This window comes from Balaenoptera ricei, chromosome 8 (assembly GCF_028023285.1).
Source record: "Balaenoptera ricei isolate mBalRic1 chromosome 8, mBalRic1.hap2, whole genome shotgun sequence".
In the NCBI taxonomy this organism is placed as follows: Eukaryota; Metazoa; Chordata; class Mammalia; order Artiodactyla; family Balaenopteridae; genus Balaenoptera; species Balaenoptera ricei.
In genome coordinates this window covers 1,996,214-2,009,437 of record NC_082646.1, presented here as the reverse complement: position 1 = coordinate 2,009,437, position 13,224 = coordinate 1,996,214, and the positions used below count along the sequence as shown (strand labels likewise).

Here is a 13,224-nt window from a genome sequence, read left to right as displayed (position 1 = left end):
GCCATTTACTAAGAGGTTACCACGTGCTAAGTACTTCACACATACTGAATACTCACGATCACGCTCTAAGGCGGTGTCATTTTCCCATTTTAAAGAAGAGGAGTCTGAAGTTTGGAGAGTGAACCGTCAGCTAGGATGACCTCAGGGTCCAGTGTGCGGACACGGGAGCTCAGCACGGTCCACAGCACAGCCGGGGGCCAGCAGGGCTGAGAGCCGAGATCAGCCCTTGAACCGCTTTGCTCCAGCTGAATATCAGACCCGCAGAAGCTATCCTGTGTAGATAATTCAGCAATAATTTCCATTCTACTTGGAAATGCTTTTTGACAACGGTCATCTCAGCCTGTCACAGCAGATGTTGCTGTGTGGGTTTTCTGTGGAGTCCACGAGCCCCCAGCCTGGTCCTGCCGCACAAGGATTTCCCCCAGTGCCAGGTTAAGGTGGCTCTGAGGGCCCATGTCCACGCCTGGAGACCCTCAGCTTTACCTCTGACTCGTTCTTGGAGCCCCCTCCACGCCGCCCCTCACCACTGCCTCTGCTGGCTGAGTGAGAGCGAGGGTCTGCTCTGAACAGTTGCTGGCTGCACGCCCAGGGCCCCAGACTGCTTTGAGTTCTTGGGGGTGGGGCGGGATGAGGGAGACCTTCCCCAGTCCATCAGCAGGGGCTGACCTTGCATCTCATGGCAGCCTCGCCCACCTTTAATATCTTCTTTAGTTCTGGCTTTAACCACTTCCTCCCTCAGACCTCAAACCAGTCCCTCCGGCTTGCAAGGGCTGCTTTTGAGGAATACTAACCACGCCTCTATCACGATGTTCCTGTGGACCATACCTCCCAGCATCTGAGCCAAACCACGTCTTCCTCCATCAAAGCACAAAACTTGCCATGCTGGTCAGCACAAAATTGAGGCACCTTGGAGGGACACCATCTGACCTGTCCTGTAAACGACTCTCCTTGAAGCCCAGTCTGGGTTGAATGGGAACATCCTGATGCAAATCGAGAGGGAAAAGGGGAGCAGAGTCTAGAGGACTAGACTAGTCACAGTGTTTGAACTAAATTTTTTAAATGATTCCTTCCAACTTTTGAATTCTGGGATTCTATGTTCTGTATGTTTTTGTTTTTTTTTTTTTTAGTTTCTGAGGTCCAATGATTTTTATCTCAGCTGGTATATATTCCATAAAAATATTAAGCAAGGAGACAGCTGTGCCCTCTCCAATAGCTACAGCTGTTCTCTGTAGCTTTTCTTGGGTGTGATAAAAATGATAATCGTGGCTATTATTATTTTCAGTTATAAAGATTTCAAAGCCCAATCTATGAACTCAGAAACCTAGGGTTTTCTTTTCCAAAGGAGTATTACTTACACAGGGCAGTTTTTGTCCTTCGATGGGTTATAAACTGCTGAGCTAAGTCCTCGGAGAGTGTGAAGCTTCTTTGGGGGTTTGGGGGCAGATGTGATCACATTTCCAACTTGCTTCATTTCGCTGCTTGGATTGTCAGATTCCACTTAATGAAATAGCTGTATTCCTGAGAAGTTGGCTGTAAAACAAATTCTGTTAGAGAAATCACACTTCCTCCTTGATCTCCATTTTTAAAGATGCATCCCCCTGAGGAAATAATTGGCCCCAAGACTAAATATAAAGTATGCTAAACACTTGATAAACCTTTTAAAATCACATATTTAAAGAAAGTCTTCTGTTAGAACACTAGCACTGATGATATTTTTTGAAGTCAGGAAATACAAATATTTTGCTAAGAACAATTACCAAAAGTGATGCTGTCTTGGGAACAGAGCCATGTGAGGGTTAGGTAAGCAACAGAGTCCCTAATTTTTTTTTTTTTAATTGAATTCGGTCTGTAGTTCTTAGTCTATTGGTCAATCAGGTTTTTTTGTTTGTTTGTTTGTTTATTTATTTTTGGCTGCATTGGGTCTTTGTTGCTGCACACGGGCTTTCTCTAGTTGCAGCAAGCGGGGCTACGCTTCGTTGCCGTGCAAGGGCTTCTCATTGCGGTGGCTTCTCTTGTTGCGGAGCACAGGCTCTAGGCGCGCGGGCTTCAGTAGTTGTGGCACGTGGGCTCAGTAGTTGTGTCTCGTGGGCTCTAGAGCACAGGCTCAGTAGTTGTGGCTCACGGGCTTAGTTGCTCCGCGGCATGTGGGATCTTCCCGGACCAGGGCTCAAACCCAAGTCCCCTGCATTGGCAGGCGGATTCTTAACCACTGCGCCACCAGGGAAGCCCTCAATCAGTTTATTAATAAGAAGTTGACAAGTTTCAAATTATGTAAACCATTTTCCTAGGTGCCTTAAGAGCCAGAGATGCCCAAGACATGGTCCCTGCTGTCAAAAAGTTTTGATTGCATGGGAAAATAAGACCAGTGCACACGGCATAAAAACACCATTAGAGAGTACTACTATAGCTGTAGGATCGGTGTGAGGGACATCAGGAGACCTGGTGTGCTGCCTCTAGCCCCATGCGTGATCATGGCCTCCTTTAAACTTCAATTTCCCACATGAAAAATACAGGATTGACCTAAATCCCTAATTCCCAAACTTGACTGTACATAAGAATTTCCAAGTAAAATTATTAACATTCCTCATCCCAGGACATTCAGATTTAGTAGCTATGAGTGGCATCTAAAATTCTATATTCAAACAACTATTCTAGGCAATTCTTCTGAAGTCAGCCTATGTCCTAGCTCTGTTGATCTGTTTTCTTTTTGTTTTTCTTCCAATAGTCTTTGTAAGTTCTCCATTCGAGTGACAAAGCACTGATCATTTCATAGCCAGAGTGCAAATGCTATTAAAGGAAAACTTTCCTTGAATCATTAATCATTAACTCTATAAATTCAGATTTCAGTTTAGTGGTTTTTTGGGTTTTTTTTTTTTCTTGTTTGTCTGTTTAAGCAGTCCCTATAGGGACCTCATTTCTGGTGATTCAGAGTTTCATTTGTTTTATATATATATATACTGGTTTTCTGTCTGGTTTTGCTATTTTTGCTCCTATTTGAGAAAAAAGTATATGAGGAGAAAGGTAACAATAATGATAATGAAAGCTAAAATGTATAAAGCATTTTACTATATACATACTACCTTTCCAGTTTAATCAGAAAGTGTACATATAACAATGGGTGAGCGATGATTGTGCTTTTCCTATAATTCTACTTTTGGTCTGGAGAACACATGATAGTAAAATTAAGCTTCATTGGTTTTTGCAGGATGACTTAAGTGTAATCCTCTCCCTCTGGTAATATATATCTACGTCAGTGGAGAACATACACTTTCCCCAAATCTTAAGCCATCTAACTTCCTTCCCTACATAAAATTGCCTGATATTAATATATTAAACTTCACATACAGCAGCACACATGTCCCCACAAAAAACTTTCTAAGTTTTTTACCGTGATTGTCCTAATATTTACATCGTTGCATTTCAGTCTGTGACAGTAATCCGCCCCCCATCAACTTCTCCATTTGGATATTCCTATAACAAATTCATTCAAGCTTGGTTCCTGTAAGTCTTACTGTGGTCACACAAGAACGTGTTTGGATGATAGAATTAAACTAGATGCATGGTCTGTAGTTGGAAAGAAGAACAAGAGACCAGAGAACCCTGTGTCACTTTGCTTCTTTGCTTTGATGGTGTCGTACGCAGCCTCCCAGGAGATCTGAGGTCCTCCCAGTCACTGGTTTGACACTGGAGCTCAATCCAGAAACAGCTGTCCAGAGCTAATTTATTTTCTAATGCTATGGCACTGTTAATTTGTAAATTACACTGGTAATTCGAGCTATTATTAATTTCAGATGGTGTAGGGCAAGCCTAATTAAAATATGACACCAATTGCCACACATATGTACCAAGGACCACCATTTAAAATTAATGGGAATATTAAGTGTGACACTGGTCTCCTTGATGCTTTGCACAGTAATTACAGCATCTAGCGGGGAATATCTGACAAATGTAGGCTCAGGTTGGGCGCAAATAAACAACGACAACCTAAAAGGAATCACAAGCTCTTCACTTAAACCTCTTCTCCTCGTTTCCTCCCCACCTTCCGCAAATCAAGGTTGGTGCTTTTTCCCCTACAGATGCTTAGGAAACAGTGACAATTAAGGCTCCTGTGACATGGAGAAGGTTCTCACTGGTTGGGACCATGAGGGTCTATGGGTTGATGCTGATGGTCTTCTCCGTATCCTGGACTTTTGCACGCTGTTTTCTACTTGTCAGCACGTCCCTGGTTCTTCCTGTGAATTAATTAACTCTTGCTCGCTTGCTCTAATAGACAGAGGCTGTTCTTTTGCTCCCCTGAAGGTCGTAGAGGCAGGAGTGTCCCTGCACATATATGTGGGCTCCGTAGGGTATGAAGACACCTGGGAAATGCTCAGGTTGGACTCAGCTCTGCACAGTGACACAGAGTTACCATGACCCAGGGGCCCTGGCCTCACTGGGCAGGCAGTGGTCCTTCTGTAGAAGAAAGCTGTTGTCTTCTGTGTCGTTGTCATTGCTCCTGTTATTATCTTGACAAAATATGGGGAGCTTAACAATGTCACAGAACACATACAACCATAATTTACATAGCACACACATAATTCTTTGTATTACAGTAGTTTCTTCCTCTTGTCATCTTTGTGCTTTGCATCAGCCGATACGGGTGGTGTTATGGAGGGGTTTTATCACCTGGGGGGCACTGTGCCTCTTCCCTGCCCACTCAGGTGGGGCCCCCTGGGGTTAACATAGCCTGGCGCCCCCTGAGTCTGGGCGTCCAGGCAGATCACAGGGTGACTAGGGCAACAAGTGTGCAGCACACTAGTGTTCCAAAGTGCTTTCATGTAACTAGTTTTCATTTGTTCCTCCAAACAGCCCTGTGAGATGTTAGGATTAAATATACCTTATTCCAGGGGACGTGTCTTCTGGTTTCTGGGGACAGTCTCAACTTCTGCTTGTTGTTGCAGAATAGCTATTAAAAATAGCACCCATTTTCCCCATAAGACGATGCCAGGTCACAGGGTAAGGTGTACCATCATGCTGACTATCTTCATTTAACAGAGAGGCAGGCTGATCCTGGGATGCACCCGGGATGCACCTCCTGGCGGAGGTGAACGCTCAGGGTGACTCTGGGAGGGGACAGTGACAATCCTCTTGCAGGCATTAATGTCCTGGTCTGTCCATATCAAAGGCTCAAGGCCAGACCTCAGGGAGGAAGTCGGGTAGGTAGATGGTTGTTACTATTATTCATAAATCTTCAGCGGGGAGACCAAGTGTTTGGACGGGGATGTGACAGTGTGATTCGCAGCCCTGTTTTCTTGCTCTTTCCTCTCTGCCATGTTTGTAGTTAGAGGGTGGAGTCCCTGCTGTTGATTTGTGGCCAGGATCTTGTACCCAAGAGCTCCAGCAGATTGAAGTTTAGAAAATGGATTTCTGCTGATTTAATTGAGTGTCTAAATCTGAAAACAGAAATTTAATTTCATTAGTGTTTCCACTGCCTTTTGCGGCTGTGTGTGTGTGTGTGTGTGTGTGTGTGTGTGTAACTGCTAGTGTGGTATGATCACGATCATGGATTCGTGATCTAGGATGATGTCATCAGCTTTGCATTTCAAGGTTCAACCTAAACGATACCTGGAGACCAGAAAGTGAATACTCACCGAAGGTGCCTAATTCAGATCCCCAGAGCCTGAGTGCTTGGTGAGATTCGGGCAGGGTAAATTTCAACATTATTCATCACTTACTGAGGACCAGCAATTCTCCAGACTCTGTGCTTAGTGCAGGTAGGAACACAGACATTTTAGCTGGCCCGTCAGAGAACCAAGGAAGAGCTGGTGACGGAAGAGATAAAAGAGTGGGAGGAGGGATTGACATGTATACACTGATGTGTATAAAATTGATGACTGATTAAAAAAAAAAAAAAAAGAGTGGAAAGAGGGAGACTTGGCATGGAGCCCAAGAATCTGGACTTGGAAGGGGCACGATTCTCTGCGGACGTAACTGTTGCACACTTTGTTTTCTAAGTTTGTACCTTTTGTGTTTTTTCTCCTGTTCCACCACACCTTCTCCTGCAGCTGTGGGCTTTGTGAGCGAAGACGAGTACTTGGAGATCCAGGGCATCACGAGGGAGCAGTCGGGGGACTATGAGTGCAGCGCCTCCAATGATGTGGCTGCCCCAGTGGTGCGGAGAGTCAAGGTCACCGTGAACTGTAAGTGGTCGCAGGAGCCCCCACCCTGCACGTGCCTGCGGCTGCTGCTGTCGCGGCCACAGCAGAGAGCTGGCCTCAGCACCACGCCCTGACTCGGGGTAGGAAAGAGAGCAGCCTTGCGGTCCGCGTCCTGCCTTTAGGAGCGACAATTCCAAACTCTTTAAAAAAACGATAATAAATTGGATCTGAAAGTGATTTCATATCATCCCGAGCTTGCCTTAACATTCCTGAAAGATCGTGAAGTAGCATTCAATGCATAAGGTATACAAGCTTGTCTTTGAATCCCAATTTTTCCCATACTTTACTCATAATGTCACCAAGCTTCTCACTCTCTAGACAGTCATCTCCTTCATAGGGAGCAAGAAAATAAATTAAAAGCATGTGTATGAAGGAAATATTATAATTTCTGTTCATGGTATACTGATTTTATCTCATCCTTTTCCAATTATGTATGTTGATGGACACGGTATACATTCATAATTGGACTATAAATAGATAAACATACACATATCCACATATTAGAGGGTATAGCTCATACCTGATTTTTGTTACGTAAGATACTGAACCCAAAAAGTATGGAGGCCACTGCTCTGGACCCCTCCTCCTCCTTTACCATCCAAATTCTCTCTGACGTTGATGCTGCGCAACATCCCCCCCTCCCTCACGCTTTCCCCTCTCGGTTCCTCGTTATGTACCCTGACTCAGTTCTCTGTGACATTCTGAAAGTTTTCCCTGCTGTGCCCAATTTCAGAAAGTCTTAGGACAGACTAGAATCTAAGAACTAAGCCAGCAAACAACAAGCCTTTCTCCTTCAAAACTTAGGTGAGGGTGGAGGTAGAGGAAGAATATCGTGTTTTGGTGATTACTCATTCTTTAATATTTTGGTTTCTGTTGCAATTCAAACCTAATTAACACAAAGCGCTTTAAGCAGCAAGGAAACAGGTGTAACAATGATACCATTTTTGTACCCTACCACGATTCATTTTTAAAGTGACATAAGATGACTTAAGGTTAATAAAGATTAACCTAGAGAGTAAGGAAATGTAAGCAAAGGGAAAACCTATATAGGAAAATAAGTGAAATCTAGGGGGAAATCAGCACATAAAATTTATATGCCAAGGTGGTCAGATGTGGGTCCAGGATTTGGCTTCCAGCTCCTGAAGCAAAGAGGGGAAACATCATTTGGTTTGAGGTTTATGTCCATAAGATGAAAGCAAATTAGTTGCTTGGGAGAAACACTGCTTTTTCTGGTACTGAGACTCGAAAAATAACTTCACAAAAAAAAAAAAAAAAAAAAAATAACTTCACGTTAAGGTCTCCACAAATAGAGCACAATGACATCACATGCAATATCTCTGCAATAAACAGAAGGGCGAGTTGGTTGTGGCTGTTTCTCACAATGCATTTCAGTGCAACTGTCGGCATTGTCAAGGGCAGTTTGACAAAGCCTTGGAATGAGTGCAGGCCAAGTACTTAGCTCTGGTCGGTCCGGCTGGATTCAGGGGTCCAGCGTAGAACACCTCCAAGAGTGACGGGTCTGTGTATCCTTCAGGCAATTCTCCATGAGTATTATTTCTTGCAACTGAGCTTTTGATGGAAATTGAATAGTTCAAGGTTATATACTCTGGCAAGAACCTGGTGTGTGGACAGTCTATAGGGCTGATTAAAGGAGCTGACTGTCAACCCATGGGGTAGAGGGTCGATGGGGTGGCTACATCCTATGAAAGTTGAAAAGTTTAAACAGGAAGTGTGCCTGAATACCGGGTCATTCCACGTCTGTCCAGAGGGAAGCAGAAGCAGTACACGTGAGCTTTTCCTTAGAACAATATGGGATGGTTTCATTCCCCGGCACATGGTGGAGACCAGAGGTAGAGCAGGGCATGAAAAACACAGTCAGTGACTGAGGCATTTGAGCCGCTATGGGATGTCTTCTCTCTGCAGATCCTCCATATATTTCAGAAGCTAAGGGGACAGGTGTCCCCGTGGGACAGACGGGGACGCTGCAGTGTGAAGCCTCCGCGGTTCCCTCGGCAGAATTCCAGTGGTACAAGGATGACAAAAGGTAAGGCTCCCTCCCCCTCCCCGCAAGAAGAAGAAAGCTCTTCCAGGTTCCTGCCTGATTCCACAGGGATGCAAATGGATTCCTGCAAAGTCCTCTCCTGAACTCCTCCTACCTATGAGGGAGAAACAATACACAAACAAGCCTTTTCTTGATATTAGTGAACTTCAGCTATGTTTGTGATGTTGCCGTGCAGAACTGGCACTCGCCCACCAACAAGCCTGAGAAAAACTACTTTTTAAGGGAAGCAAAATCTCAAAGGAAAGGCCACTAGGAGCCTGTGAGTTTTTTATAGGCCCAGAAAATAATGTGTTCTGCCTGCAGCTATTTTTAACACCTTCTCAGGCTTGCATTAAGGCGTCAGGAAGGAATTCTCCCGGGCACTAAGTTAGCTGTGTCTGAGGACTCCGGTCCAGTTCCAGCCACTCTCAGGGGTGGTGCATGAAAGCGTCCGTGACCCGAGTGAGCCTCCCTTTGTGCCCGGCTTGTATTTCACTGCAGGAGAAAAGAGAGGGGCCTCTCCCATCCCCTCCTATTGTTGCAGCCGCCATCAGGATGTTTGTCATGATCACTGAAGATTGTCACCATGAGGAGTTAGCAAATGGCACGTTAGCACAGGGTTCAGTGGCTCCGGGGACCAGGCAACGCGTGATTATTGTTATCAAAGAGCTATTTTCAGGTGGATGAACGGCAAATACATGTGCAAGAGCTGTCCATGGTCAGAGCACATTTGTAAAAATGGGGAGGGGGGCGATACAAAAAAGTCCTGAGGTGTATGTGGGGTAGAGGAGGAAGACAGAGTGACGGAGGCTGAGAAGCTGAGGGAAAAAAGCAACAAAAAGGGGAACTTTGGGAAGGAGAGCAGGTGAGCAATTCCAGGCCAGGACTCATGCCGGGAGAGACCCAACTGCTGCCTACGCGTCTCAGAACATCTCCAGTGCCTTGGGATTCTTTCCTGAAGGGACCAGGAAGTGTTCATAGCAGCGCTACTTACAATAGCCAAGACATGGAAGCAACCTAAGTGTCCATCAACAGATGAATGGATAAAGAAGATGTGGTACATATATACAATGGAATACTACTCAGCCATCAAAAAGAACGAAATAATGCCATTTGCAGCAACATGGATGCAGCTAGAGATTATCATACTAAGTGAAGTAAGTCAGACAGAGACAAATATCATATGATACCTCTTACATGTGGAGTCTAAAAAAATGACACAAATGAACTTATCTACAAAACAGAAATAGACCCACAGACATAGAAAACAACCTTACGGTTACCAAAGGGGAAAGGGGTGAGGGATAAATTAGGAGTCTGGGATTAACAGATACACACTACTATATATAAAATAGATAACCAACAAGGACCTACTGTATAGCACAGGGAACTATACTCAATATTTTGTAATAACCTATAAAGGAAAAGAATCTGAAGAAGAATATATGTATATAAATGTATAACTGAATCGCTTTGCCGTACACCTGAAACTAATGTAACATTGTAAATCAACAATACTTCAATAAAAAATAAGTTTAAAAACAGAGGCCAGACACCAAGAGCTCCTCCAGTCTCTGCATCAACCCCTGAACTTTGTTTAGAACCAAGTTGCTTAGTCAGAGGACCCACTGCACATCATCATAGCCCTTCCCAGTGAGAAGCAGAACTTTTTCAGTTTTAGGTACCAATTCTGGCAGCAACTTAGGTGCATTGTATGTGTCTAGCCCATTTTGTAGATGGAAGTACTGAGACAGAATGAGGAAAAGCAAACTCAGGGAGAGATAAGAAGAAATAGCTGGCTTTCCTCCTTTTTTCCAAGAAATCAGAATCAAGCAGAAGGGAATAGTATTTTCCCAATAAATAAACATGGGTATCTTTCTTTGAAATCCTGCTTCCTCTTTCCTCCTTTTTATCCTTTCCTTTACTAAGAATAAAAGTGAGACGTGAAGGTCCAGTATCAGAAAACAAAACAAAACAAAAAACAAAAATCTATTGAGCTCCAGGGTAAATTCCTGAACTTTCCATGGCCTGGGCCTTCATGAAAATGAATCAGCTGCCTCCTGTTTTTCTAATTCTCTATGGGATGAAAATGTGAGCAAAATGTAGAAGAAAAAAAATCTTAAAATACGTGGAGGAAAGAAGATTAGCCTTTAGGCAAAAATGGCCAATGGTGGGTGTAGGAAGAGAGAGCTTGCTGCTGCGTCACGGAGAGGGGGGCTGCAGGCTTCACCCAGGAGGAGAGAGACCGGCAGCATCACCGTGGTGGGCAGCGGCTTTCAGAGCCCCAGGCTCAGGCGCCTCTGAGTCCTCCTCTGTCTGAGTCCTCACGGCAGCTCCTTTTCTCTCCTTTAGTAGATTCCGCTCGGTTTCCCATTTGCTGCTCTTGTATTTATTCCCCTGTGTAAATGGGAGGGGAATGGGAGACCATGGAATGCAGTTGTCTGTCCTCCTGTCACCCAGCTCTAGAAGAGCATCTCTGCCTCTGAAGTCTTGTCACTGCCTGACCTTACTGGGCCTTCGCAGGTCACCTCGTCCGGGTGACCTTCGCAGGTCACCTCCTCCAGGCAGGTCTCCCAGGGCAGATTGCACCTGCCTGGGGGCAGACCAGCTCTAACCTAGCTCACATTCCTGGTGAGCTGAGGGGATTTCTGAGGCAAATCAAAGGAGTCTATGTGATGGGGGCAGGCAGTTTTCTCAGAATTCAGGGTAGAAATCTGTCTTGACTATGTACTAGCCACTTGACACCTGCCACCACCATGGGTGCCATCGATCAAAGGGAGAGGGAAGGGAAGCCTGTCCTTAATAAGGGCCACTCATCCACAGGACTCCAGGCTTTGAAAAGCATTAAGAAGCTGAAGCCTGGTAGTGATGCCAAATCTGGCCTCTGTACCCCAACACTGAAGTACATCTCAGAGACAGAGTTTGGGGTGAAGTAGAAAAGAATAGCTTTATTGCTTTGCCAGGTAAAGGGGGGCCACAGCGGGCTAACGCCCTCAAAACTGTGTGTCCCGCCCTGGCGTGGGTAGTGAGGAGTTTTATAGTGATGGTTCATAGAGGGCGTGGTCAGCTCGTGGTCATTCTTCTGACTGGTTGGTGGGGAGGTAAGCAGGAGTCGGCATCATCAACTTTCTGGTTCCAACTGGTCTGGGGTCTCCGTGCTCGTGGGTGGCAGACAGTTAACTTCTCCCCCCTGGAGGGAGTTTCAGTATCTGCAGAACAGCTCAAAGACATTGTGATGTGCACCCCCTGAGGGGGCACCAGGACCTGCCTCACGGCTGCACTGTGGTTTCTCCACTGCTCCTCCCCTGTCTCTGCAGCCCCTCCCTTCCCTGATTAGCATCTGTTTGAACCTGCCCTTTGGAACTCTGGGAAGGTCTTGGAGGCTAAATGAAGCCTATTTCCTGTAATCAAGAAACAGGGGACACAGAGAGGCTTTTGTGCCCAGGAGCACCCCCGGGTCCTGCTTGGTTTCCGCAGTGGTGTGGGAGGTGTGTGACCACGCGGAGGGTCATCCCAGAAGCTGCAAGGCGCTGCTGAGTACCGCGGGCCGCCCTCCTCTGCTTTTAGCTAAAGACATTTCCGAGCTGTCAAGCCGAACCTGCTCTGGGTAAGTGTCTCTCCCCACCGCAGAGCTGAAATCTACTTCACAGCTTGCTTCTGACGTGAAGGCTTCCTCCCCAGCCCAGGGGTGGCCTCAGAATGGCAAATGGGGTCAATATGCTCGGGGAGCTCAGAGGAGCCTCCTGGCAGGGGGGCTTCAGAGCCTTCTCTGAACAGCACCCCCTGGAGGACCAGCGTCTACAGAACAAGCTGGAAAGAGAACGGTGGTGTCTGGCCGCACAGCCGGACACCTCATTCGCCGTGGACTGTGCCCACATTTGAATGAAGTCCCTGGACTCAGGCTGGCTCGCTGGCCCTCACTTATCAGAGACGAAGGCTCGCAGATGGAAAGCTACGGAATGGAAAGCAAGGCAGGTTCCTTCAGCCCCACTCTGACTCCCCCGGAGACAGACGTTGGGTTAGGACTGAGGCCAGGATCCTGCTCTTCTCATCACGGAGGTCGTGAGTCTCGGCGAAGGAGAGAACCATCCTGGCCTCCTGCAGAGACAGCACCTTCAGATGATGACAAACAGCGGACATCTCTGCCGAAAACGTCCTGTGGCCCAGGGACAGGCAGGAGGAGTTCGCAGTGTCTGACTCCACAGAAATATATTATTTCAAATAACATTTTATGGTTTACAGAGCATTTTCTCATCATTGTCCTGCTGGGCTTTACTTGCTATTTCTGCCTTGAATATTGTCTTTCTCGGTTTGATGACTCCAACGCCAGCCATTTGCTCCAATTTGTGTCCCACAGGCCTGTCCACATACACGATCATCTTGACATATTTTACTGTCTACACGTCCTGCTCCAGCCAGGCCCTACATAGGCAGCTGACTCTGTGACCAGTTCCCTGAGATCCTCCATTCAGAAGGATGATTTTCCCCACTAGTATTTCTCTTTCCTGTAGCATAGACTCAGCTTCTGGGCAGGGAAGTCAAATTATTTCAGGGAAAGTAAAAAGTTGGCTTAAAGCCCATTTTCCAAAATAGGGCATTCCAGAGTTTTTTAAAAAGAAGAGAGCTGGTCTCATAATTTCCATGCAGACATGTAAGTTCAATAGGAATTGCTACTAACAGCCTCCAAAGATGGGGGATGTGGCCCTACCAGCCTCTAACGCAGTTTTCTCCTTTCCCTCTCTGTCTGCCCTGTAATGGTGTCTGTGCTTCTAATAAGCGTGCCCGGCTGTCCTCCCCAGTAACTCTCCGTGGCTTTTAGCTAGTGGCCCCGGCTGTCGGGATGAGCCCTTGTAGCACACTGGACTCCAGGATGGGGTGAGGCAGCTCGGGGAGACAGTCCTGGCCACGTAGGGCCGTATTCTCAGGCATCTGTAATCTCTTCCAGGCTGAGTTGCTATAACACTCTGGACAGATCACCACTCCCAG

The 13,224-nt window shown here is 46.2% G+C and overlaps 1 protein-coding gene across 3 annotated transcripts in view; it reads left to right on the top strand.

Moving 5' to 3' along the window:
* NTM (neurotrimin) overlaps positions 1-13,224 on the top strand; it is a 403,155-nt gene that overhangs the window by 374,460 nt on the left and 15,471 nt on the right. For all 3 annotated transcript variants that reach the window (XM_059929219.1, XM_059929221.1, XM_059929222.1), the window contains exons 4-5: positions 6,045-6,179; positions 8,121-8,241. In XM_059929219.1, coding sequence (XP_059785202.1) covers positions 6,045-6,179; positions 8,121-8,241 — 256 coding nt within the window. The remainder of the gene's footprint in view (positions 1-6,044; positions 6,180-8,120; positions 8,242-13,224) is intronic.